The following is a 26,661-nucleotide window of genomic DNA, read 5'->3' as shown; positions in this document are numbered from 1 at the left end:
CAAGCCTAAAATAAATCTTATGGAATAAAGAAATAACAATGAGACTCAGTATAAGATTTATACCTATGGATTAATGCAACCTCTAGTATGAAAACCTGTGCGGAAACTCAACCAAAATAAGTCGTATTCTTTGTTTTGAAGGAACCACACAGGGAATTTATTTTGTGATTCATACCATATAACAACAATGTGGGCTGGAAGCATTTTAAGTTGTTAAAAAGCTTAGTTGAAGATTTGGCTTCAATTAGAAAAACAAACCAAGCTAAAAACACAGAGATGTTGTAAGGCCCTCTATGAAATCAGTGATGGTGTTGCAGGGAAGTTAAAGGTGTGAAGTACCAAAAAGGATAGGCCAGAGCTGGACTGCCTGTGTTTTTTCCTCTCACAAATTCTCAGCAATAAGAACGTTATGAATAGGAATTGCTGGATCCTGTAGATGTAAATGAGCTCACTCATTGATATGCACTGGTTTACTATTTGCATAGAGTCGTGCAAACAGGTCAGGAAATACTTGACAAGATCTTCCAAAAGTTGGCCTTGGATATTCAAAAATCATGGTGTTTGGAGCATCTGTCTGTCCGAGGATACAGAGAAAGAGAGCATGATGCTTAGGTTGCCATAGGGTAAGAATAAATGAACAGACCATCAAACCCAAATGAAGTGCTACATAAATAGTGAGCACCATGGACCAGCGCCTTCAATGTGATCTGCTGAAACAGGAACATGAAACGATGCACAGGGACCTTAAACACAAGGCAACTAGTTTCAGCAATACTGCAAGCATTTGGCTCCTGTTACCTTTCAAAGAGCTGCAAACTGCAAGAGAAAGCAAATAAGCAAACAAGCAAGAGTGATGAGAAGACGTCGATGTATTAGATCCAGCATGCATGGAGACTGATACCCTCACTTTACCAAGTATGGTCTGGGAAATGGAAGATGGAAAGCCTTCCAAAGGGGCTCTCAACTTCACCTGCAAGAACAAGCCTCTGTATGCATGTGTTGGTACATCTCAGCTCCATGATAAAACTGCACCAGCCTTTACAAGGCTTAACATGGCATCAGGCCACAGGGACACTGTATGTTGATACCTTTGAGCTGCTCCCAACTGGAGGTCAATAAGAAAAGATTTGATGGATACACAATAAGTCCGTTGCAGAACAGAGTTTTGAACCTACATTCTTCCAGTAAAAGAGTTGAATAGCTTTCCCTAAAAGAGGAAAACTTCCCACTTCACTCTGTTTTCTCTTGTTAATCCCTTTAGGGTAACCTAAGGTGAGAGTGAGCATCTTTGATCTTACCTCCACAATGAACTGATTCACTGAGTTCCTTTCGAAATACATCCTCTGCTCTCTCTTGTTGAGGCACAGGGATTTCTGCTGAGTGCAGATCCCATCACTTCCATAGAGAACAATGAAGACATCTGCATCCGTGCCAGCTCCAAAGATATCGCTGGTGTAGACCGTGATCTCATAAGGAACAACTGATTTAGGAAATGGCAGAAAATCAAAACAAACCAACAGAAGTTAGTAAGCAGCATAGCAATGCTCCTAAAAAAAAAAATAATTCTAATGAAACAAAATCTGGATTAGAAAACTCAATAGTTAAAGAGGACAATGTAGGAATGACACACTTGTGGTCATTCAGCTATCAAGCTGGTCAGTACTATGAGAACCCAAAGGAATTTTCTTTAACTCTATAAGGTCAACTGACCTTGATGCATGTTCTTTTCCTGAGATCTTGGGGTTAATCACATGATCAGAAGGTACTCAGTATACTTATACCTACCATCTAAAGTAATTGAAACAGGATTTACTTCAACAGCTCAGCTCTTAAAGCAAAACAAGAATTCACAAATTTTCTGGCAATGAGGCAGATGGATGAAGTTAAGCCAACTGGAGGCAGTATATAAATATTCAAGACAGCCTTCTTGATAAAAAAAAATCTCCTATTATTTTCGTTACTAAACAAGTGACAAAAATCAATCATAAGGAAAAGAAATAAAACCTCTACTGTCCACTCCAACCTAGTTTTCTTCTAGTATCACCTTCTCCATAACACCAAGGCCGAGAGGTTAAATTACCACCAGATAAATGGTGAATGCAAAACAGTAAGGATCGAGCCCCTGAATATTTCCTTATTCTGTTCTCTTGGTTTCTCAAGAATATCCCATGATCCCAAAATCTGGTGCCTCCTTTCATTCTTTTCCATCTCACGGCTTCTCAGTCCTGAATCCTACTGAAGCATGACTCAGACCTGCCCAGATTGACCCAGGAATAAGACTGGGGCTTTGTTCCTGGCTCTGCTACAGATTTCCTGAAAATCCTCAGTTTACAAGGTGAGATGATGTTTAGCACACAGAGTAAGAAATCCATCTTCAGATGTCTGCCCATCAAATAGGTGCATACATCTCCAGACGTAATCACCAGAGTCAACGCAGTTCGAAGAAAGAATCAGAGAAGGAAAAGCAGGCGTCTTCCTCGTGGTTAGCTGACTCATTCTCCAAATCCACTCTCTGTGAATGACCAAACATTTATTGATGGTAACAGGAATTCAGACACTCCACTGTCACAAGGACAGGTAAATTCAGGTGTGCCATTTGGCAAACTGAATCCTGTCCCTATCTCCTTTAAAAGGTTTCTGAAAAGTGTAGATGAAAAATACCAGAGGTAAGGCTTGGCCACCTCTAATTATCTGCAGGGACTTCTCCTGCCACAAGCAGACACAATCGCTGTAGTCCACATTGCTTCCCATAAGCACAGGCTTCAACACCCAGCATTATCACCGGGATCCGCTCCCGGCCATCCCTCTTCCGTACACCACCCACCCAGCCTCCACCATTTCCCACCCCGCACTACAATATTCTCAGCTGCTTGGCATCTTCATCGTCCTACGCTGCAGCACCTTCCATCATCTTTGCTATTTACACTACAGCGCTTTGTGTTGTATTTCAGATTAAGCCTCTCTGCTAGGGTAGAGAGAAGGCTCCTGGCACCGTATCTGTTACTGTTGGAGCAACTCTGATTATGTGTATCAGAGACTAATCATTCATTAAAAACCCAGGCTCTCTAAATTTGGCTCTCAGGAGAATAGAAATGAAGAAGTTTTCTTCTACAGAGAGTCAGTCTGAAGGTACTTAATATTCTTTCTGCCCAACCCAGTGAGATCTGCTCTACCATGCTGCAAGTAAACTGGAACAGTTTCTTCACCATGTAAGAGGGAGGGGGAAAAAAAATATCCTGGAGACCAAAAATCACATGCTTATGAATTAAAAATGATCTTCTCTGCTGAAGTCTGTGGCACTTGCTCTTATTCCTTGAATATTAACGTCAGCTTAGAACTGAATCAGCAAAGCGGCACCGTAACAAAGTCACTAGCAGCACAGCTTTCGGCTGTCACACACCCATTCCATTTACACAGCACTTTCAAAGTTCTCTCCCCACAGGGATTATTTTAATTGGACTGCTGATGACATGTCTTCATCGTTTGTTCGGCATGAAACAATTCTGGCATTGTAAAACAAATCAAACTGGCTTAGTTACCTCTGGCAAACTGAAACCCCCAGGTCAATAGTTAGGGAACCAGAAGGCAGTAAAGAGCACAGTGGGAACAGTTTAAATGGTGAAACAGCCTGAGCTGACACTGAACCTGGTGCAACCTTTTTGCCAGAGAGGCCTGACTATGTTCAAAGGCTGAGCATGGACCACTGACAAAAATCAGGTTTACACTAGCTGTGTACTCAAAGGCATGATACACCAGAAACTCTCACATCATTGTAATATACAGAGACATTAATAAATGATATAGTCAACATTTGCATCAAAATAGATTGGGGTAACACAGAAAAACCTGATGAGAGGCACGTACAAGGTCTCTGGGTTATATTCACTGGGTTATATTCACTCCTATTCACTATGTCTACCAGTTTATTTTTTTCAGACACAAAAACTACTATGTCTCCCCATTTACTGACAAAAGTGAGGAAGGGAGCAAACAGTATCTGTTCTTCTGCCCTAGACTGTTTAGGAAAGGAAAGGAAGACATGAGAAATAAAAAATAGCCTGGTCAAGGCATGGGGTAGGCACACAGAAATGACATTGGCAGATCCTCAGAGAAGAAAGAGGATTTTAGCTTACAGACTGCAGGATATGAGGATCTGGACATTGGAGGGCGGGCCAGCCAGTGTGAAGGAGACCTTCAACATGAACCACAGTGTTGGCAGCGAAAAAGGAGCCAAAGCAGCTGTAGTCTTCTGTGTGGTTATTCTCACAACTACTTATGAACAAGAAAACTGAGGCAGAACAAGAGAGATCAGGAAGCTCTAACTTTTGATGTCTAAGTAAGGAACTGCAGGAGGTACGGCTTTTGATATAGCCAATGCATACAATGAGGGATGCAACAAAATAGGAGACAGCTTTGGTGTGAACAGCTTATCAGTTGTCCAGAGTGACCTAGGAAGCACATGTCAGGGCATGGGATGGAAATCAGCTCTCAGGTTACAGACCTCATCCCGCATCACCGTGGCATGCAACCTAACGAAGGGAAAAGGCAACTTCGACAGCCTGTTGAAGGTGGGTCAGGAAATATTTGTCAACAACTTGAAATGAGGCTGATCAGGGAGGGACAAGTCAAATACTGTCCCAGGGCTGTGGCTTCCCTGCACACAGTCATGGATGCACATGTGAAAAGGGACCAAGATGGCTACAAAATAAGCAAAACAATTTTTCCAGTGATTTATTTGAAGAAAGCCATGTTATCTGATTTTGATATTCTGCTGACAGGAAAAGATGTTGCCCGAATAGAAGAGTTTGAGGTGCCACAGCAGACTCAAAAATTATAAGCTTAGTACTCAGAAGGAGCTCCCAAAATACACTGGCTTTACCCCAAGCATTAATTTAGAGGGGAGTGAAGTGAAAAGGAGAAGGAAAAATTGGAGAACAGTAAAAGAGGCAGACTGGTGCAAAACTATCAGAAAAGCACCACACTGAAGAAACTCTGGAAGAGGGTCTTTCAGCAAGAGAGGGGTGTGCAATGCCAAAGGCACTGGGGGAACCAAGGCTTGGAAGCAAGACCAAAGCATCTACTTTGACACCAGAAACAGCAATATTAGAATGTCACAAGATCAAAGGGAAATTTGAGACAAGGAAGACAGCTTAGAATGAGCTGAGGACTTGGAGATGAAAGGCCAAGAGGGAGCAGAAAGACAAGCATACCCAGTCACATAGCTTCTAATGACTCTCTGATTTGACAAACATAGGAAATGTTAGTCTAGACCACCCAGACGAACTTTCTTTTAGTAATTGGAACAGTTGGCATGTGATGCATTTACAAATTTTTTAAAGCCAATTCAAGGGAGAGGCCAGGCCTATAAAACTGCATGAGCTAGTGAGATTTTATCTTCTGTAATGATGGGTGTATCCTGGGGAAATGGCATTCTGCTCACATGGGATATATTCTCTTGTCTGCAGTTCTGCAGGGAAGATAATTCTCTCAATGGCTCCATCATCCTCCGATTTATCCAGCCAACGGCCACAAGGGAACCTGAGGCACTTTCCCAGAGATGGGGCATCAATCTCCACCCATTCCAGAAACCAGCCGGTGGAATTACCTGTGGTTGGAGACATACAGTGAATAACCCACAAAGCCTTTACCGACAACAGCAAATGAAGCATTGCATTCCAGACCTCCGAGAAATAAATCTTCCTCTCTTTTGCCAATGGAAAAATAGAATAGAAATCACAAAGATCATTGAAAGCGATTGTCCAGGGTGAGATAATGGACTTTACATTTCTATCTGCAGCAGGTTAAAAAGTGCATGGGGAAGCGGTAATTACTCCACCGCTTGTATTAATTTGCCTCTGCAATAGGACAGAGGAGTTATCAACACACATGTCCCTTGGTGCCCCATGGGGAAGGAATCCATGCGTCTGTCCACCGTTTCCCTGGTTTTAAGCAGAGAGACCTCTGTGTCTAAGAAGCAGCTACGACTTGATGATGAAAACAACAAAAATATTGATAAATAAATGAGACAAGTCTATATGTCCCAAGTGTGACAAGAAAAAAATACAAGGTTTGGTGATGTATGAGAAATCTCTCCAAAGATGTGGCTGCAAAACTAAAAAGCCTCTTACAGAGAGAGAGGTTGCAAAGCTACTTGCAAGCTGCCACCTCCGTGCTCTTATTGCCACCACCATGGGAATGGTTTTAGCAGCAAAGACAGTGGCAGCAACAGCCAAAGTGACAGCAAGGATCCGTCACCAAAAAGTAAATTAAGTTTGGAGTCTTGGAGGCAGGTTATTTTATACAGCAATATGCCTAATCCACTAGAAATACTACATTACAAAGCAGATTACCTTACCTTTATTGTCATGGCCTATCTTGATTTTTTTCAGGTCTCCAATGTCCACAGACTCCACCGTAAACTCATCTATCTTCCCACGCTCAAATTTGTTCTTGTTAATCTTTGAGGACTTTAGGCTGACTATCCCTGTTGTGGTGATGCAAAAGGACATTGTTCAGCAGGTGAAACAAATCCTCTGGGAATGTCAACAGCAGAACAGGGGAAGTGGCTAAAAGGTAAAAAATGGTTTTTCATCTCAAGATCTGAGCTTTGTCCCTCCCTCCCTCCTAACCCAAATCTGTATCAACACCAAAAATATATATAATTCCTTTCTTGAGTGATCTCCTGGCAGTGCCACAGGAATGATGCTATTGTGCTGTGTTCACAGCTAAAGAAATTACTCCTACCCACCAGCTCCCTGTCACTCTCACAGGCATCCGAGCCACTGCACACACAGCTCAGCTGCTTCCAAGAGGATTTGCTCATCAGCTGATTAAATACTTCTGGGCCACTCAAAGAGGCAGAGGAGAGCTGGATTTTAGGAGCATGCCGATTCATCGCTGAGGAAAGCAAATCATTCACCGCATTCTCTACTCAGTAATGTAGTCCCAGTCAACTGTGCCGTTTCTATAATTGAAATTAAAGCCTTTGGATGGGCAGCTGGTGCAAATCAGCACCACGAAGCTTGACAGTGATTTACAGCAGCTGGTGGTATGCTCCCAGCTATCACGACGTATGCGGAGACAGCAAGAACATGAAGTTGTTCTAAAAAGGAGTGAGGAATGGTTATTGAGGAAAGAAAAGAAAACCATGACCTGTGTTTTCAGGTATCCAGCAGTGAGGTGCTATCCTGTTCCGTCACATGAAGCCATACCTGTGTCATCTTTACTTCCATAGAGAGTGATGAAGATGTTGGCATCTGTCCCAGCATTCTTCTTGTCCCCAGTTTTCACTTTCACAGTGTATGTTGTTGATTTAGCTGTCAGATAGAATATCTCAATTTAAGAGTGTGAATTCTGAGCAGGAATTAACTCTACATTTCATTGCCTGTGTGTCTTTGGTTTGGGTTTTATTTTGACTGATTACAGCCATGTTGTAATCTCTAATTCCTGTCATACACTGTGGGAGTTCCTGGGCTATCTGGTTGCAGAGTCTTCTACTGCTCCAGTCATTTAATACATTGTCTGCATATCTACAGATAAGAAGTGTGCTCAAGCCTTCCCATTTGCTTCCTAGGAATCTCTAAGGCTCCTCTAAGCTGCCCCTGCCTGTACTATTTAATTTAAAAGCCCACCCCCACCCCTTTATTCTATTATAACCAAATAATATATGTGTATATAACATATAACAGAAGGTATGTGCACTTTGACATATGCAGTTCACACGCATGAACACACCCTTCACAACAGCATCGTTAGAGAGGTTTCTATTGCACTGTCATCTAGGAAGCGAAGTAAACTCATAATAAATGTGGAAAAATCTAATATAGTCTTCACTGCGCTGCAAAAGCGTACTCAAGATTTCCAAAATAGAATCTTTCTTTCATAGTTAGACAAGTGTTTCCAAGATGCTGCTCAGCGAGCAGGTCCTTCTGAACCAAAGAGTTAGCCAATTTGTGGAAATCAGTTGGCTACACAACTTGTGGAAATTATTCATGTATTTGAAACCATCGGAGGGGGGATTTAGGGGAGAGTTTCATATGTTTCACTGGCAGTGAAGACAATGGGAGTGGTGGGCACTTAGTACCTTGCAGCATCAAACCCAAGAGAGACAAAGCTACTTCAGAGGACAATGGACGTGAGCAGCAAGATGCAAAATGAGATAGATTTAGGTGCCTTCCCTTTCTCCGGTCATGTTGCTCTCTGCTCGGTTTCATGTTGAAGCCTTTCACTATTCTAGTCCATGATAAGAAATGGCTTGGATTTACGCCTTAGCTATTAGCAATGAATGTGCATGTCAGTTGAGAGATGATGACTGGACATGTTATCCACCTTCCTAGCTTTCACACTTTGGGTCCAATCTTGCAAGATGATTAAATAACCTAAAAATGAGGAGTGTCCACTCCTCACTGGCTGGCATGCACTTCACACCTCATTCACACCTGAAAACCTCATGGTTGAGGCAGAATTACTCACATCCCAGTGAATGCTAACTGCCAATACCCTCAGCAGTGCTAATAACTTGGCTCCTTTTCAACCCCGTACTGGAAGAAATACAAGGCTAACATAAACCTTTCTGTTCCAGGCCCAGCGTTGCAAGAGACTGGCCATCATTTTCCGAATCTTTCTTTACAAATGCTTCATCCACTGGGACCAGCTCCCTGACAATCTGACCGTCATCTTCCTCAACTGCTAACCACCGCTGGCATGGAAAATAATACCTACAAGAATGACAGCAGCACCCAGCACTTACACAGGACTTCATAAGATTTAATAACATAAATAAGCACAGATCAGAGGCTACTTAAAGAAAACAAGATTACTCAAAGCTGAACAATACATCTGTTTCCATCCTTGAGCTTTGGTATTGTTTGTGGGAATTTTTGGTATTGTTTGTGGGAACTAAATTCATAAGTAGGTTAGTGAGCACCTACTGAGAAGTGCTGTTTCTGAGCTGTCAGCCCCATACGATTGATTGATTTTTATTTTCAGTCCCAGAAGTTAAATAACTCGAGGGAACCTCTGGTCTCCCAGGCATTTTATGTTTACAAAGGGTGGACCCATCTTGAGGTCTTCATGAGCAGTCCCACCCACCAGAGCATTGTGCAACTTTTAAGAGTGTGATTTCAAGCATGTTCCAGCTCAAAAGCAAATCTGTATTCTAACATAGAATCATAGAATCATAGAATGGTTAGGGTTGGAAGGGACCTTCAAAGGTCATCTAGTCCAACCCCCCTGCAAGGAGCAGGGACATCCCCGACTAGATCAGGTTGCTCAGAGCCTCATCCAGCCTGGCCTTGAACGTTTCCAGGGATGGGGCCTCCACCACCTTTCTGGGCAACCTGTTCCAGCTAAGCCTTGGCTTAGCTCACCCAGCTGTCTGTGAAAATCATGAGGGTTTGCTTAGATCAGGACTTGCTTTTGCTTTGCATTAGTACAAAAGACAAACAAAATGTGGGGTCAGAAACTTCCAGAGTGGAGCCTTGGAAGGAGACGTGAGTGCAGGTTCTGCAAGGGGGATCTCTTCAGAAGGGAGAGTCCCTCCCAGGAGAAACAGAGAAAAGCCGAAGTTTCCTTCCAAACATCACTGCAGAGATGCTGGGACAGCAAAACCCCACACAGAGGTACCCCAGAATGGCCCCACGCTCAGCTTAACAGCACAATTATCACAAGGCTCCCAAAGGATGTCTGCTGCCTGGGAGTTGGTGAGGAGCCATAGCGATGCCCTTCTGCATCTCCTCCACCTTCCTGCTGTTCTGCAGGCCCCTGAGAACGTGCCCCCCTTTTCTGACCATATGAAAACGGTGCGACAGGCTGCTCACGTGGTGCTCTCCTTGAGGTCAACAATCTCTACCCTCTCCAGGAACCAGCTTGGGCTAGCACCAGAGTTATCATGGCGGATCCGCAGCTTCTTCAGCTCACCCAGGTCAATGGCTTTGATGGTGAACACATCCACCTGCACAGGAGACAAGATAAATGACCGTGTTTCCTACAAAGGGGGAAAAGAAAGGCAGTAAATGGCCAAGGGTAATCTTTTTTCCAATTAAAGCAAAATGTATTTGTAAGTCTCCCTTGTATTCTCAAGGTGGATGTTCTAAAGTAACTATGGAGCTATGTCCTGTCCCCATAACACTCATGCTTGGCTTCAACAAGGCAGTAACAGCCATGGAGATACATGACCCTCCACTCCTTTCTTTACTTCATCGGCATTTCAGCTTCCTCTAGGTTTAACTCATCTTTCCTAAATCTCATTCCTTTCAGGCTTAGCATTTTCCCCCAGACTGAACCTGGAATTGGACACAAATGTATTGATTCCAGGGAAACTCTCTTGGGCACCTCCTTTTGCTTTAATTCAAACCACAGAATTTCTTCCTTTTGTCATTTACTACAATCATGAGGTTCATTTATTAGTTGTATTAGTGTGCCAGGATGGACCTTGTTATGATAATATTTTCAATATCTTAATGTGATTAATTTGTTGGTAGACTTTCAGTTTCTACTCCCAAGAGCAGAGCACATTATAGTTGCAGCTTGGAGCTCTTCCCACTGAATGAAGAATCACGTGCAGGTCGCAGTTTCACTGGTGCCAAGCTTATAAATCACAGCTAACAGCTTATTAAATAACCTTAGGCTCTTTTTTTTGTGATTGCAAGTTTTCTACAGCTGCTTATTGTTTCCATAATTCTTCGTTATTCAAAATTATTCCTCAAACAATTCCTGGCTATAATAGTAGCTTGTTAATTGTTCATAAACATTTTTATGGCAAATATTCAATCTACAAGATATGCTGTTTAATTGGACTGGATTATAATATAATTATAGCACACCATGTGATATTGCTTTTATTCCCTGACTGGTTGAGTAGAACGTTTAGCTTTGTACTTGCAGTCTAAATACTGACATACTTGAGCTGCCTCACAAATGCTTTCCAATATTAATTTAAAGTTTGCAGTTTTCAAGGATTCCTGGCAGGAAATATTATTACCAGAATGCTTACAGGAAGCAGACGCAAAAGGTGGCTCTGATGTAGAATTGGTGTCCAGCTTATTAAAATGAATTTCCTCTGGAAACTGTTTTAAGGCATTTTGCTTTAAATAATGTGTTCAAGAAATAAAACACATCTGAGCTTTAAGCTGAAAGACGACAAGCCTTGCAGAGAAGAGACTGTAATGAAAGGCCAGCATGGTGACTGAGAGAGCTCTGTCAGCCTTCTGCTCGCTTGAGTGAGTTGAGTTCATGCATTACCTGGCCCTTTTCAAACTTGTTGAGGTTATTTGACCTTTTCAGCTGGCGCTCACCCGTGTCTCCTCTTCCTACACCATAGATGCTCAAGAAGACATTAGCATCCGTCCCAGCCCCCCACACATTCCCAGTGAGAACGTGGACTTCGTACGTATTCTCTGCAAGTAAAATTACAAAGGTATATCACGAGGATGCCAGAAATAGCCGTATTTCATCAGATCCATGGCTCACCATGAAAGCACATAGCCCAGAAATGCTGGCACAGTTGGCTTTAAAAGTTAAAATATTTGCATGTGTCTTAAAACATGAGGGGCACTATGTTTTTCCAGCTCTTGTCATTAACCAAATAAATAGTTAAGGCTTGCAAAACTCCTAGCCACAGTGGCAACTTGTGGGACCTGCGACTCAAGTTCCCCAGACAAGCCTTGGAGAATCCTATAGCAGTCCTTTAGGATACTCCCATTTCAGGCTGTCTCCTGCGTCCTTTGTCTGACTTTAATGACTGTCCTTTTGCTCCCCAGAGCAGATCAACCAACTCACAGCGTAACCCACACTGCGGGCCTGGGCAATGGGATGACTAGGGGGCCATAAAGTTCCTAACAGGCACTACAGTGTGGTTGTCATCCTTCATGGAACTGCTATATCTGCACATTCCTTCTGATATTTACCCTCTAGATCAGATTCTCCATCAGGCACCAGCTCTACCACAAGCTCCTTATCTCCTTCATCTTTAGCCAACCAGCGGTGTGCCACAAACGTATAGACATCCATTGCTTCTTCCACCTTCATCTCCTCTTCTTCCTCCTCATCAGACTTTTTCTTTTTCTTTTTCTTCTTTTTATCAGACTCCTCCGTCTTTGTGGCAAGCCGCTTCAGTGTGACACTTTCCAGGAACCAGCCATCCCCAATGCCTTTCCCGTCATGGCCTATTCGAATCTTATAGATCTTGCCAACATCTGCAGCCTCTCTCTGCCACCAAGGGAGAGAGAGTCAGCACCCAGGAGGATATAAGGCATCATAACTTCATAAAGCACTTTCTTAAAAACGAGGAGCATTGCCTCTATCACCAAAAACATGTAAGCAAGGATAAGATTAATATTTTTTTTATGCAAGTTTACCTTTACTTTTTCCTTCCTGTTTTCATACTTCTCATCGCCAAACCTCACCTGAACAGACTGAGCTGAAGACATTTAGAAAAATGAGGTCAAGGATAGGAGCCAAATCCATATTTACTGGCCTTCCTACTTCTTACTTCTCCATTACTCTCCTCACCAGTATTGTCTCTATGTTGGCACTAAAGGTGAAAATGCCAAAATGTCATACTAGTTTATTGGATTCTTAGTGCTTGAGTTCTTTTTTAAGTGAATAATAAGATATATTCAATACTTAGCAAGAGGCATGAACCAAACAAGAAGCAATAACGGTGTAGCAAAAAGGCAGTAAACTTGGACTTGGATAACCTGATCGCTGACCTGGATCATGAGTTTGGACAGCCCATCTCCTCTCTTCTCATCTGGAAAATTGGAAGAGTATCTTCTCACTTCGTTAGTGTGCAAGGAGGATACAATCATTAGTGATTACCATGCATCAGTGGCAGAAGGCTGTATCAGTAAGATTTCCATCTCTAGTCAATACAGCAGATACAAAACTTTGTTGGTTTAGATTATTTGTCCAGCTTACTATCTAATGAAGTTGGATTGAAGGTCTTGCTCCACACAATCCTTCAACAACCAATGACTTGTTTCTGACGATTACTTATGCTGTTAGGCAGTGTTTATACTATAAAAATTGCAAACATTTGCTTCATGCTGAAATCTGGCAACTTGGCAAATAGGCTTTCAGTCTAGAAGCATTTTTTTCTATAGCAGATTAAAACAAAATCAATTGCACACAAGATGCTTATCAGAAAACTAAAATTGATTGTCTTTCCTTACACTGCCTTACCCTTAGATTTGCTATAATCATCCTGCGTGCTCTGGCTATAACTGATGGCATTTCCTATTAGCATGTAGCTCACACAATCTTATTCTTGCCCACATCTTTCTGTAAATATTCATATCATGAAAGAAAGAGAGGATCTGTGTACTAATGCTTCAGAGCTTCTGCCTTCTGTGCTCATAAAAAAAAAATCACAGAAGACGGGCAGAACTTTAAACTCTGGCAATGAACATCCAAGAGAGGATATAAACACAACTATGTAAAGAGAACACTGTACATATGGCTTTATTATAAACCTGATATTGGCTAATAGTTTTTACTCATACATTTTGGAAAACTTATTTCCTTTAAAATCAGAGAAACCTAATCTTAATATTGTACAGAGTCTTTTAAAAGCAAGCATTTATAAGGTGCTAGTCATCTTAAATCCCAAAGAACTCATTAAAAATGGATGAACATCACTAACTCTGTCCTATAAAGCAAGAAACTGAGGTGAATTGATCTCAAAAGTACACACTACAAAGCTGTGGTAACGCTCTGGATAAAGGCACCTCCATTTGTCCAATGACAACAGGAAGAATACAGCAGTCTTGATGAATCAGGGGAGCTTCTACAGCTAGCTCCAAGTAGGTGCTTAACTGTGTGATGACATGGATCTCATCTGTGGGACTGCAAATTCACGAAGAGACCTACGCACTGCGGTGCTGAGCCTTACGATGTGAGGACATACGACAGATGTACCCCCAAACATCTTGTTGATGTTTGCTGAGGTTACTTCAATACAGAAGGATGTGGCTCTGACATGCCCTGACAGCAGGTCCTGTCCCCACTCTGATCCCTACATCAAAGTGAGAACTAAGGCCATTCCTTTCCTCCAGAAAGGGAGGGGAAAGGTCTGTTTCCACCTTTGGACAGAAAACCCAAGCAAGCAAGCCAGAAGAGGATGGCAGTTCAACATAGCCAGGCGCTGCTCAGGGAACAATGCCCAACCACAGCTGCTGCTCTGCCTTGTCCACCCAGTACCTCTTGCTGGATTACCTAGGTGTTGGCTCACACACTTGAGTTACGCCTTAGGCTTTTCAACCCTGAAAATACTCTGCTTACTGCTGGGTTGCTCAGGAAGAGGTGCAGACTCCACAGTATCAGCCGACAGCTGGAGCAGCGTGCTGTGCACCTCGAGCACAGTGTCCGTGCAGTGCATGCTGGATTAGTGCTATAGGCAGTAAAATCCATGGGGCACTCACACATTCACGGAAAATACAGCAGGAAACACCTGCAGGGTTGGGCTGACAACACGTACCGGTGGTGAAAGGCATGTGTGATTACAGGCAAAGCCTGGATTCCTTATATTTTGTATGGGCTTTCTTTTTCTCCAGGTAGATAAAGAAACGGGACAATAGCATGTGGTCAGGCCCAAAATGTAAATGTAAGGTCTTTTGAAGTCTAACATAAGTACCTCCTTTTGAAATTAAAGGTAAACAGGAGCTGATATTGGACCATATTCTTCATCATTCCACTGTTGCAAGTCCCTCAGAAGGTGAAAGTTACTCCAAACTTCCTCAGAGAAAACTAAAACCTCCCAAAAGTATGGATAGGGGACACCAGATACCAATAGATCTGTCAATTTTGTTTTTTATGATTGGGCCGATTATTCTGTTGATGTCTCAGTTTTGGCTGGTCATTTCTTCCCCCTCATAGAATTGGCAACAACTGCCTCCATCATACCTTGAAGATATCTGTGGTTCCCCGTTCAAAGTTGTTCGATCTGTTTTCTAGGATGATCAGTTCAGTTTTGCCAGTCTCGCCATAAATCTGCATGAAGACTTTGGCATTGGTGCCTGCGGCCCGCATGTCTCCGGTAACTACAGACACCTCGTAGTTTATCACTAGTCCAAAAATAAAGCAATTAAATCAGCAGAGAGGCTCAGATAACAACATTCCCAAGGGCTCAGGTTCAAAATTAAATTGCCTTATCTCAACAAATGACCACGTAGCCGACCATTTGCTCTTATCCAAACCAAATGTGAGATAACACAACTCTTCACTGAGGACTAACATAACAGTTTTCCCTTTTACTAGTATTAAGCCAGTGTGAAAGAGGTGGAAAACAGAGCCTTAAAAGGGAATTTCATTTCAGTATTAACTGTAGCATGGTTAAATGATCTCCTTAATATAATACAAGGGAGTGAGTTACACAGAGCAGAGGAAAAACATATATTTTCTCAGGATCCCCAGGCGAATTTTAAATATAACCTTAAAAGAAAATCTACTGATGAAAGTCAAATAAGCAGAAAGAATTTGGTCCTTATTTATCAAACAGCCTCTTTCTTCCAGAAAATGGGGTAATATAGGCTGAATGGAAGTGCTTGTGCAGGACTGGGGCAGCGAGGCAGGCAGACGTGAAAAAAACAGAACCCACTGATATTGTCACGAAGCAGCACAGTGCATTGTGCTGTGTTACACTGCCCAGGATGTAAATTTTTCATACAATCTCAAGGAATGCACTTGGAAAACTCTAACATTTTCCCAGCTGTTTTAGAAAACAAAAGTAGAATAATTTACTTTGCTTACCAACATAACCTCTTTAGGACAGAGACTTTTTGATTTTGGTATCTAACCTGGTCCTTGAAAATGCTAGTAATACAAATGTAGTCCTAGCTATAAAAACCCACACATTTCCCAATGTGTTTTATCTCACATTTCTCAATAGGCACAATCTCACTCGGGTAGACTTCCACCTCCACCCTGCCATCAGCCTCATCTTTGTCGAGCCATCGGTTGCAGGGGAACATGTACTGCCTTCCCTGGACTGGAACGGTGATCTGGACACTAGCCAGGAACCAGCCAGATCGAAGACCCACGTTATCGTGTCCGATGAGTATTCGGTTGATCTTTGAAAAAGCACACAAAAACCAAGAGGGCAGAAAAAATCCCAGTGCAACAGAATTTACTTAATATATAAAAATCTCCTTTCGCTGGCATCCTGTTCTTTCACCATGTTAAAGTAATAATTTATATTGTATTTAACTATAAACGTAAAACACTCTTCACATGCCAGCATGTACACTAGACTGCCAATGTCTATACAAAATGTATTTCTTATTATCCAATGTAAAGGTCAGAGATTCTTACATCAGATTCAATCCTGAGTGTAACATTGATTCGGAATTCAGATGCTTGCACAAAGTACAGAGCCACCTGCAATTAACTCTTACCTTCCCAATATCCATCATATCTAGAGTAAACTCATCCACTCGACCACGTTCAAAATAATTGCCTAGATCATTATCGGAGACCAAGAGAAACTCTTTGCTGGAGTCGCGTTTTTCACCGTAGAGTTTGATGAAAACTTTGGAGTCTGAGCTGGCACCAGGGATATCTCCCGTCTTCACGCTGATGTGATAACTGACATCTAAAGCGAGATCAATGTACAAAACACAGGGATGTGAGTGGCATTTCCAGCACTCAGCCAGGCAATTGGCTTCAAACTGATATAGGGGAGTAGGGCTCCAGCTACAAAAACAGAAAGGATTTTGCTCCTCAATTCATGCACCCAGCATCCTAGGGCCACAGCAGATAAGCTGTCACACCTTGGAGGTATTCACCAAAACATAACAGATGGAATGGTTACACTAATAAGCAGAAAATAGCCTGCATTCCTTCTCACTCTTAGATGATTACCAAGCCACAAAAAGGAGCTTAGGCAAGAGAGTTAATTGAACTTCTTTTCTATTTACAGTTTAATTCAATAGCTTTGACTTTTTTTCTAAAACAAAACAAAAAACATCTCAATCCAAGCTCTGTAAGCACTGTTTTCTAAAGAAAACCGTAGTATTGGAGCCCTGGCTCTCCAGAAAAGGACAATGTAAACTTTTTGGTGATTTTCTTCTGGGAACACAAAGTTATTCAAGGGAATTTACTCTACTAAAGCAGTGACAATTCAAGATTCTTCAGAGAAAGCAATTCTTAAACAAATCACGACATTAAAACCCGAAGTTTCTTTCCACATATATAATCTTGCAATTATTCTCTTTTATACAAATTAATCCATTCATAAAGTAGGATTTAAGGGTCAGAGACATTTCCCCCCTGAGTGACCTACTGCAGCTTCTTGCATAAGAATGGCAAAAAAAAGCCCAGTAGATTTACTGTGAACTGACATGAATAATTGAGTAAAGCAAATAAATACGTGCATACGCAGCTCAGTCCCAGACCTCCCTTTTTTTCAAAGCTAAACTCACTTTTTAGCATTGGTGACTCCCCAGCAGGCACTAATTCTCGCACAATCTGACCGTCATCCTCATTTTTGTCAAGCCATCTGGTTTACAAACAGAAGTAAGTTATCTTTGAATAATCAGGGACTGTTAGACCTTGCAAAATCTAGGCTGGCTCCACACATAGTAAAAATCCACACCATAGTAAAAAATATATTTTTTACAGGGCTCTGTATCCTCTGTTATCTTTGCAGGAGCTTGACTAGACCCTACAGCAGTCACAGTTTAAACCTCCATTTTTCTGAGAAGAGAGATCATGAGAGGCCTGCTCGCAGTAGATAAGCATCTGCTGTGAAGTCCATCTGCCTGGAAAGCACAGACTCCATAGCCACAAGTTATTCCTGTAAACAGGCACTCTCAGTCTCTTGAAAGCCTTGACCTTCATTGACCAGAAATACTTGCACCCTCTCTTACTAGTCACCTTGATTATAACGTTTACAGCATATAAGTTACCAAAACCTTTCCATTTTTTTAGTGTTTCCTTACTCCAATTTATCCTGTATAGGTAAGTATACAACCCTTTTTTCCCCAACAGGAAGGAGGTCATTGATGTTCCCATTTTCAGGGCTGGGTATGTGGAGGCAGCTGGCACCAGCATAAAGAAGGATTTCCTTTGTTTCTTAACATTAATCTAATGATCCAACTAGACTAATTAAGAAGAAGAGCCGGACACAAAGCAAACTGTAGCATGATATCAATGGAAAAAAAAAAATCTGGAAGGAAAACGGAGGAGAATCAATCGCTAATCTGGTAACCTTCACAGCTGCTCCTTCAGCCTCAGGAATGAAGGAATTACAACCCCAACCACATCCTATGCCATACAGCAGCAGTTGTATGACAACAGCAAGGCCCCTGGCAGAGTTTTCTCACTTTCCACTTCAAACCCAGACTGCTGCAGAACTCGGGATATTCCTATAAGCATCTGCTTAGGGTCAGGATTCCCACAGTGGTGTGGTGGGACCATTGCAGTCCCCAAACATCACGTGGTGAGAGCAGGCGCGTTTCCCAGAAAGCTGATTGTTGCCAGGTACACAGCTATCTGCGGCAGCATTTTTGCAGTTAAAAAATACTGCTTAAAGCCAGCGGGAGTGAACAAAGCGAGCAAGCTCTGGCAGGTCACGCAGGGTATTTAAATTGCTATAATAATTCCCAGAACTAGAAAGAGAAAAACAAATCCCCAGAAACCGTTTCTTTTTAAAAGCGGCCACACAGCTATGTGAATGACACAAGACCACAAAAGACGTGCTCCTGCACAAGCACTTGCAGCGCAGATGGGCCGCAGGCTTCTTACCATGTCACTACGTCACACGCGTTCCCCTCAGCTGACCCCTCACGCCAAAAGGAAGGGGAGCTCGTTCCCCATTTGAGTTTCCACCTTTGATTTTGCTGATGAGCCAGCACACATGGAAACCCTCATAACAGAGATCTGGGGACATGAACAAATGCCCACTGAGAGCAGGATCAAACCTATGGTATCTCGCTGGTAATAAGCCAGCACATCTTAAGTGTTGTAACCAGCTGGACTTGTCATGGTGACCAAAAATTTTGGAAGACCAAGGGTGATAGGCCTCCATTCCGTCCATCTGCAGGAAGGTTATCTTTTTAGTCTCCTCTCCCTTCCCACACACAAGAAAGCAATAAGCGCAAAGAAACCATGCCAAAAACCAGCACTGGGAGAGAAATCCAAACAGGAGCTAGAGCTGGCCAGTCCCAGAAGCACTAGCAGCAAAGTCCCCATGCAAAAGAGGTGCACACAGCCCCACCACACACATATCTCCATCCCAGCTCCCCTCTAAGCTTTGGTGGATTGTCGGGTATGCAATGTACCCCGTATTCTTCCCTTTCACTCTCTAAAGCGGGTGGCTTGAAAAGGGCTAAAAAAGCTAAAGTGGTCAGTATGAAGGTGCTGAACATGTGATGATCACACCAGCACCATGTGAGGACATCAGGTGTAGTGTTGTGCTTCAGTGGAGGCTGACAGGTATAGTGGGGACAGAGGAGCCAAAAAATCTGTGGGGAAGACCATGAATGGATGTGAAGAATGAGCAAGGGTGGAGTGAAAGGAAAGCAGAAGAGGAGCATGCCAAGACATCACATTGTCTCAAGAAAAGAAGCCTTTGTTGATGTTTTGGGATTGGAAGATTGCTTTTACCTGTTAGAATTGGTCCTTAATACCTTTGTATCATGGAGTTCTTGATGATGGCTCAGGATTCACGTCCTTGGGCAGGTATCCAACGGCTAGGGGACCGCACCATCGCAAAAGTCAAGATGCTTCTGCTTACATGGATGTTAACTGGCAGGACCCACAGAAGTCGAGCCTGAACTCCGTCACCCCAGGATCACTGAATTCAGTCTGGCTTTCACAAAAGCAGAAGCTCACAAGGTAGACACTTCTGCCCTCCTGCTGCTGGTTTTTGTGTCCTGCAAGCTGCTGTTTCTGCTGCCCGTGTACACGCTGTTGTTTTCTGTCACCCTCGCTGTTGCTGGTGTGTCAGGGAGATGTGGGACAAACCTGGGTGAACCGCTTCTGCACCAAGGTGGCAGGATGAAAATACATCCCAAAAGAAACAGATCTCTTTGTGCAGCACGGCAAATGTTAACTACTTTGGCAGTGAAGACAGATGAGAAAAATTAATCAAAACAGGAGGACACTCCCCTAGATAAAGAATTTCCCTCTACCAATGTTGGTATCTACTGAGGAGGAGTAACTCTTGGACTGGAGGAGGAAGAGGAAGGTTTATCAGCAGAAGTGGCTCAAAGCTCCTTACATTGTTTCAGCCAAGAGAACAGGCAGAAGTGGCAGAAGCACTATTTTCTCAAGAAGATTACTTTAGTGACAGAGGAAGTATTTGGATGAGCAATGCCACTGTGTTCCTTCCCTCCAGCGCATACACTGCAATATCCTAATTTCACTTCAACGTAACTCCAATAGTATATCACTGAGCAGCAGATTGCAACCAGGGGTTTATAATCTTACACTGAACACGAATGGATTGACACATTATAAACACATCAGGCTGTAGAAAATAGAATTTTTCGGTATATAGTGCCATCATATTCCTAGTACAAAAGATCTGCCAAAAGTCTTTTATTTTATCAGAGCTTCCATACAATTTCAGTGCATATAATTCACATGCCACTGTGGGTTTTGCAAGGATGTAGTCATGTCCTGTATCACATACTTGGTTCTCAAGAGATATTGTACATCCAATAACCCAAAGCAGACACAAATGAGACACGAAAGCCACTTCAGAGAGAATTTCTAGAGGATCAGAGAATCAGGGAAGCACTGTAAAAATATATGGTGTGATGTCATATATAGCATTAGAAGTCTAGCAGATGATACCCTGTGTGCAATTAGAATGATCAGCACATCCATTAGATTCAGAGATAAATATGTATTTTGTATGTGTCTTTAAATACAGCCGAAGTATATATGTGTAAAATAGACATTTCAGTCTATTTTTAAACAAAAGGAGGTCTCTCTGGATCCTTTGTTTGGTGAACACTTTTGGCATTTGATTGAATAGATGTTCTTTCACAGGAGCCTCCTTAGTGCATCATCCCATTCATGGTCTGTCTGTTGTTCTTCAGAGAATTAATGATGTTCCCTTATGCTTGTGCTGGAGAAAAATCAGGATAGTGCAGTCCATATGCTTACAAAAAAAAGGTAATGAGTTATCATTGAAGACTTCAGTAGAGCTGTAATGATTTATAGCGTATAAAATTCTATCCTATCACAAACTCATGACTTTGCCTGATTGAAAATTCATTTCTGTCCAGGATATAAATACTGTGAAAAATAGACTGTTTTAGAGAATGTCAGCTAGTCCATTCCTGGACTTCTACAGAGCCTTGAGAAGAAAATGAAATCTGAAGAAGTCAGTTCTGAGCTTCAAAAAGGTTTGGCTCCAATTCTGGGGCAAAAGGTGATTGAACTTTCTAGCGGTATTCATAATCACAATATCTAAACCACATCAGGTGTTGTAATGTATAGATGGTTCAGTTGTGCTACTGAATGATTCAGTGTAAGAGCATGGATATTATAATGCCATATGGTCATAAGGGAGCAATAATATTGCAGTGCATCCAAGCGATGTACTAGTAGTTCTGCAAATAACGCTTGGAGAACTTACTTGCATTTACTTCTTGCAAGCACAGATCAGAAGACCGCTTTAAAAATCATTGACTTTAAGAACAGCTACAAGCCATTCCCTTTACAGCCAACTGTGTTAAGAGTTGAAAGCACAGGCCTGGGAGTCATTATTTCTCCATGCTTTTCCTGAATCTGACACAAACTCACAATTAATCCACTTAGCTTCTCTTTATCTCTGCTGGCTCCCTTGTACAGCAAAGACAGTTCTTCTCGTGGAGTTTTCGTGACTATTAGGTAATAGATGTTCCTATAGAGTCATAAAAAAGCTTTCAAATTAAAAAGACAAAACATAGCCGTGTATATGAACACGTAAACAACAAGAACAGAGACTTCAATGAGGTATATGTAATGAAGATCTACAAGGATATCCTACAGACATTAGTTATAGTGGAAGCTGGTTACCCAGCTCTTTACTATAATATCTGCTCTCCACATGCTGGTACAGCCTAGTTTTTACAGAGGTAAGAAGCCCATGAAGCTTTCTGCACAGGTGAGATGTGTTTCTGCTGGAAGGCATTTTGTCCTCTACCTGCCTCACAGTAGCAGCTGAGCAGCAGAAAGTCAACGGAGTAACTTTCAGTAAGGACACAGCAGCAGAAGTTGTTTTCTCTAGACCGTGCAATTCTTTTAATGTACAAGAGTAGAAGTCAATCAGGTCTTGGAGATGAAGGCAATGAGAACATCAGCATGTCTACTGTCTGGTCATAGACTGGTCAAGCAGAATTAACCTCACTCCCATCAGTTCGCTAAAAGAAAGCTGCTCTTCTTGGCCAAGTCTTCTTCAAAATCTTGTCTGTGAAGAAGCAGGTCTCCCTGAGCACCTGCCAAAGCAGCGAGGACATGAGCTGTCCTTGGCCTACAGAGCTGGAGGGGAACATCCAAACGCTGCAGGTCATGGAGATATTTAACCCTCATGTGGAGGATGCAGTGGGTGAGCACCTTCGCCCTCAGATCTCTCCAGACTCCATGACGACACCCGTATACTGCGATGATGCCCCAGTCTCTCAAGAGACACAGGCACCAAAGATAGTGAGAGGGAGCAGCTGTCCCTGTGTTTGAAGGCGATCAGTCATGTTACCTTCTCAATCTGAGAGGAAGAGATAATGCTGGCACAAGGACAGCAAATAAAGCCGCACAAACAACACTGATATTGCTTGGAAAAAGAGACATTAAGAAAAGTAAGAAGAGTGGAATTCCATCACTTGTGACTTGAAGTCTGAATGCAGTCCATGAATACTTTGGGGATAAGGTCTTGGGTTTTCTTTCTCCCTCCTTTTTTAGTCCCTGGCATGAGGGGAATGCCCTGTGGGCTCTGATACCTCTGACCCACAAGTGTACAGCTAAGGGGAATAGGGTCGAGGTAAAACACCCAATTATATAGTCAAGGAAGGCACCAATTCAAAAGGAAATTTTTAAAATGAGCCAGCTCCACAGTGCAGCTAGACACAGAAATCTCTCTGAGGAGTCTGAGCAAAACAGCTCTTCACGTGGACACTTCATGTCCAAGTAAAAACCTGTCTGGCTTGCCTGCTTAACTCAGTAAAACATATGGTGGTTAAACATGTATCAAAAGGCAGCAGTGACAAGATGGCTCGTTCTTTGAAAAGGGAGAGACAGGCTTGCTTTTCACAGCCAAGATGACATTGCATCTGCTGCTCCCTGCTGTCTCCCCAGTGAGTTTGCTCTCTGATGTGAGGTGGCTTTAGCAACGCAGAGAGGCTGGGGCTGGCTCCTGTTTTGTTTTTTTGGCTGACTCATTATAGTGGAGTTTTCCTAGTTTACAGGGACAAGAGAAACCAATTTAGTGCTGTTACCTTTGTTTGCAATTCAAAAATAATTGTGTTTGTGTTTTACAATTCCACTTGTCCCCCAGGAGATTACTTTTTAGAGCAGGGACTTGATGTTCTTAAGTGGAGCTCAAAGAACATCCATCCTACAGGCTGGACATCCTGAAAGGGCAAGTGGGACTTTATGCGACACTGAACTATGCTGAAGTTACTCTCATGTTTTCACCCAGTTCTCTCTAGCTTGTGCTGCAATGCTGAGGCAGACCCTGGCTAGTGCCAGGACAGATGGTGCATCTTGTTCCCTATGGGTAGCCTCAAGCACAGCAGATTTCTTTTGGCCACTTGACTGTCTAGGAAAGAGAAGAATACATTTTTAACTTACCCATAGGGGTAAGTTACAGCCCTCTGCTCTACTGCTATCTGTTACATTTCCCTTCATGCAAGGAGCTCTCAAGACGGAAGCATAACAATTTTGCATTCTCCCAACATGAAAATAGCATCCCATTTCTCCTAGAAAGATGGGATGTGCATGTGAGGGACTAGAACCTCATCCCACACATGCAGTAAAAACTAGCAGATTGCAGTGGATTGCAGAGCATGTTTCTGCAGCAGGCAATTGCAGATGTGGTACTGGAAGGTGGCATTTTACCTTTTGGAAATTCTTGGTATTACTGAGCTAATTGCTGAGAAATTCGTAATTCAGATTGCTATTCATTTGGTAAGAGGAGTTAGCCATATCTTAAACCTCCCAATCCACACTCTTTGCCTTCAGGCTTAGCAAAAATAAATAAATGAATAAATAAAAAGGATTAAAGCCGTGCTCAGAAAATTCTTGGAGCAACAGCTAGGCTCTTCAAAGTCTAGCAAATTCATAGATGGAGGCACAATTTACAAGCATTGTTTCCAGTACCTGTAGCAGGGGAATTCCACAGCCTCACTTTCTGGCTGTCCTTCTTCCCTCACTATCACTTTGGCAAGGTACCAGCCACTGCTTCCTCCTTTGCCATCATGCCCTATCCTCACCCTCCTCACCTGCTTCAGCGTTACGGCTTCAACGAAGAATTCATCAGCCTTGGAGAAGGAGGGGGGAAAAAAAAAAGGTAAGGCAATATTTCTCCTTAAAAAAAAACCAAAACAAAAAAAAAAGCAAACCCAAAATTATTATTGCAATCAAACCAACATCATCAGCATGCTGCAAGATAATCCTTCACAAGATGAAGGAGAAAGTACAAATTAATTTACTAAAGAATGAAAGCTTGAGTACTTGTGCTAGATGTATAACACTAGATTTACAAATATATGATCTGCCAGCATTTTAAATCTCCCATGTCATTGCATGCCCTCCACAACTGTAAAAAAAAAGAAAAGTAATTTAATTATTAAGAAATTCATACAGAGAGGCAGGAAATCCAAGTTCAAGCCCCTGTGCAGATGTCAGATTTTTGGGAAATCAGGTCACTTCAGAACAAATCCACAGAGGTATTTAAAAGTACGATTCAAAGGTGTTACCCTGTATTAAATTCAGATGACATGGACTGCTGAGCACAATTTAACCCCAGCCATTTCCTGGCGTGCAAGACTTGGGTATGGCTGCACTGGGGTATTTCCAGCTGCTACATGAGTTCTGTTCAGAGGTTGGTGTGAACCTTACCCAGCAGCTAAATATTCTTAATACCTCACAAGAGACATTAATTTTACATGTTTGGTTTTTTTTTTTTTATTTTATTTTCCCCCTATAAAAAGGCTCGAATCACCAACCTACAGATTAGCCCAAATGATGGGCCCTCAGGACCAGAACGCTGTTACCCAAGAGTGTACTGGGAGCAGCAGTTCCCAATGGCTGAAGGAAGAGAGATGTATTAAAAGAGCAGATTACTCCTCTGGGAGTCGGGCCAGACAAATATCTATGGTACACGTACAGATGTACACACACATACGGTAAATACCTGTGTAAACACAGAGCATATCTGAAGCATAGAGACTAACAAACACACGGCTGCTGTGGTTAGCATCTGGCTGAGACGCCCCGCTAGGTACAAGAAAGCTAACCAAACACTGCGATTCCTTTGTTCTTCATCTCCGAAAAGCCCCCAAAGCACATACGGTGCAAGCATATCTCCAGCTAGCTCCCAGAAAGCATGGTGGCAAGGCAATGTTTATTCAAATCTTTAATTTTATTAAAACAATCGTATTTTTTTCCATCACTCAGGATTCCAGACTGACCTTTAAAATAAAGACAACTATACATATTGCCACTGGTTTTAGTGTTAATGATGGGCTTAAACACTTGAACAAGAGTGAGTTACTTACTCAAAACTGTTGAACTGGGGATTTAAGGTATCAAAACTGAGTCAGCCTAAGTCAATGAAGTCTAATTCATTAGGCCCGATGTTCATCTTACTTTTTAAAGGCTGATATAAATTAATAAGTAGCTAACTAAACGGAACTGCAGCAGGGCAAATACCTAATTTAGAGGCATCTTTAAATTTTACCTTCTATACAGGCTGTTAGTTTGCATCTGCAAGCAAAGTTTTCAAGTTAAATTGGTAATTAAGGTACTATTGGTTTAAGTGGCTGTAGATTAGAAACTGCACTGACTTAGCTACATTTCCTTTCAACAGGGCATCCCAGTTAATATGTGTGGATATACCCATGCAGTCTTTTGAATATATGAGCTCTAAGTTTGTCAGGATCAGTCCTTCAAAGGCTTCAAATTCATTCACCAGCTTTCAGCTCCTCATGCTGAAAGAGTAATTTTTCATTACAGATTCCATTTTGGTTTATAGCATCTGGAATCTTTTAATCATATTGACTTCCAAAATTATTTTTCCTTGTTTTTTTTTCCCTTCATACAAGTTGCCCTATAACATATTTTTGGGAGTAAAAATAAAATAGTCATCATCTGTGTTTAAAATACTTGTCTCTTCTGTAAACAAAACATCTTTTTTAGGAACTCTATCGAAATACTCTTCAAACCACCAACAAAACAAAACTCATTTAGGTACCGTGTTGACAAAACAAGACTTTGCCAAATGACAAAATGCTGTCCTTTACAGCTTGGATCTACCTTTTAAAATTAAAAAAATCTATAATGTAAGTGCATAGGCACAAATATGAGATTTGCTATGTTCGTGTCTGCAAATATTTATATTATTTAGAAGCAGAATGAATTTTCCCATTATGTAAACGCCACGTTTCCACGGATGCATCTTACAAGCACAAAAAAACTCATGAAAGTCCTTCTAAAGTCTAAAAAACTCAGTCATTT

At 42.0% G+C, this 26,661-nt stretch overlaps 1 protein-coding gene across 1 annotated transcript in view; it reads right to left on the bottom strand.

The window, feature by feature from the left end:
• LOXHD1 (lipoxygenase homology PLAT domains 1) overlaps positions 1-26,661 on the bottom strand; it is a gene marked incomplete at its 5' end in the record, with an annotated part of 126,386 nt that overhangs the window by 57,319 nt on the left and 42,406 nt on the right. The window contains 12 exons of the mRNA XM_086770808.1: positions 1,299-1,480; positions 6,356-6,484; positions 7,212-7,316; positions 8,569-8,717; positions 9,819-9,952; positions 11,242-11,396; positions 11,907-12,207; positions 14,902-15,062; positions 15,875-16,067; positions 16,392-16,588; positions 17,418-17,494; positions 24,304-24,464. Coding sequence (XP_086626934.1) covers positions 1,299-1,480; positions 6,356-6,484; positions 7,212-7,316; positions 8,569-8,717; positions 9,819-9,952; positions 11,242-11,396; positions 11,907-12,207; positions 14,902-15,062; positions 15,875-16,067; positions 16,392-16,588; positions 17,418-17,494; positions 24,304-24,464 — 1,944 coding nt within the window. The remainder of the gene's footprint in view (positions 1-1,298; positions 1,481-6,355; positions 6,485-7,211; positions 7,317-8,568; positions 8,718-9,818; positions 9,953-11,241; positions 11,397-11,906; positions 12,208-14,901; positions 15,063-15,874; positions 16,068-16,391; positions 16,589-17,417; positions 17,495-24,303; positions 24,465-26,661) is intronic.

Source organism: Chlamydotis macqueenii, chromosome Z (assembly GCF_036417535.1).
Source record: "Chlamydotis macqueenii isolate bChlMac1 chromosome Z, bChlMac1.mat, whole genome shotgun sequence".
Classification (NCBI taxonomy): domain Eukaryota; kingdom Metazoa; phylum Chordata; class Aves; order Otidiformes; family Otididae; genus Chlamydotis; species Chlamydotis macqueenii.
This window is presented reverse-complemented; position numbering and strand designations above follow the sequence as displayed.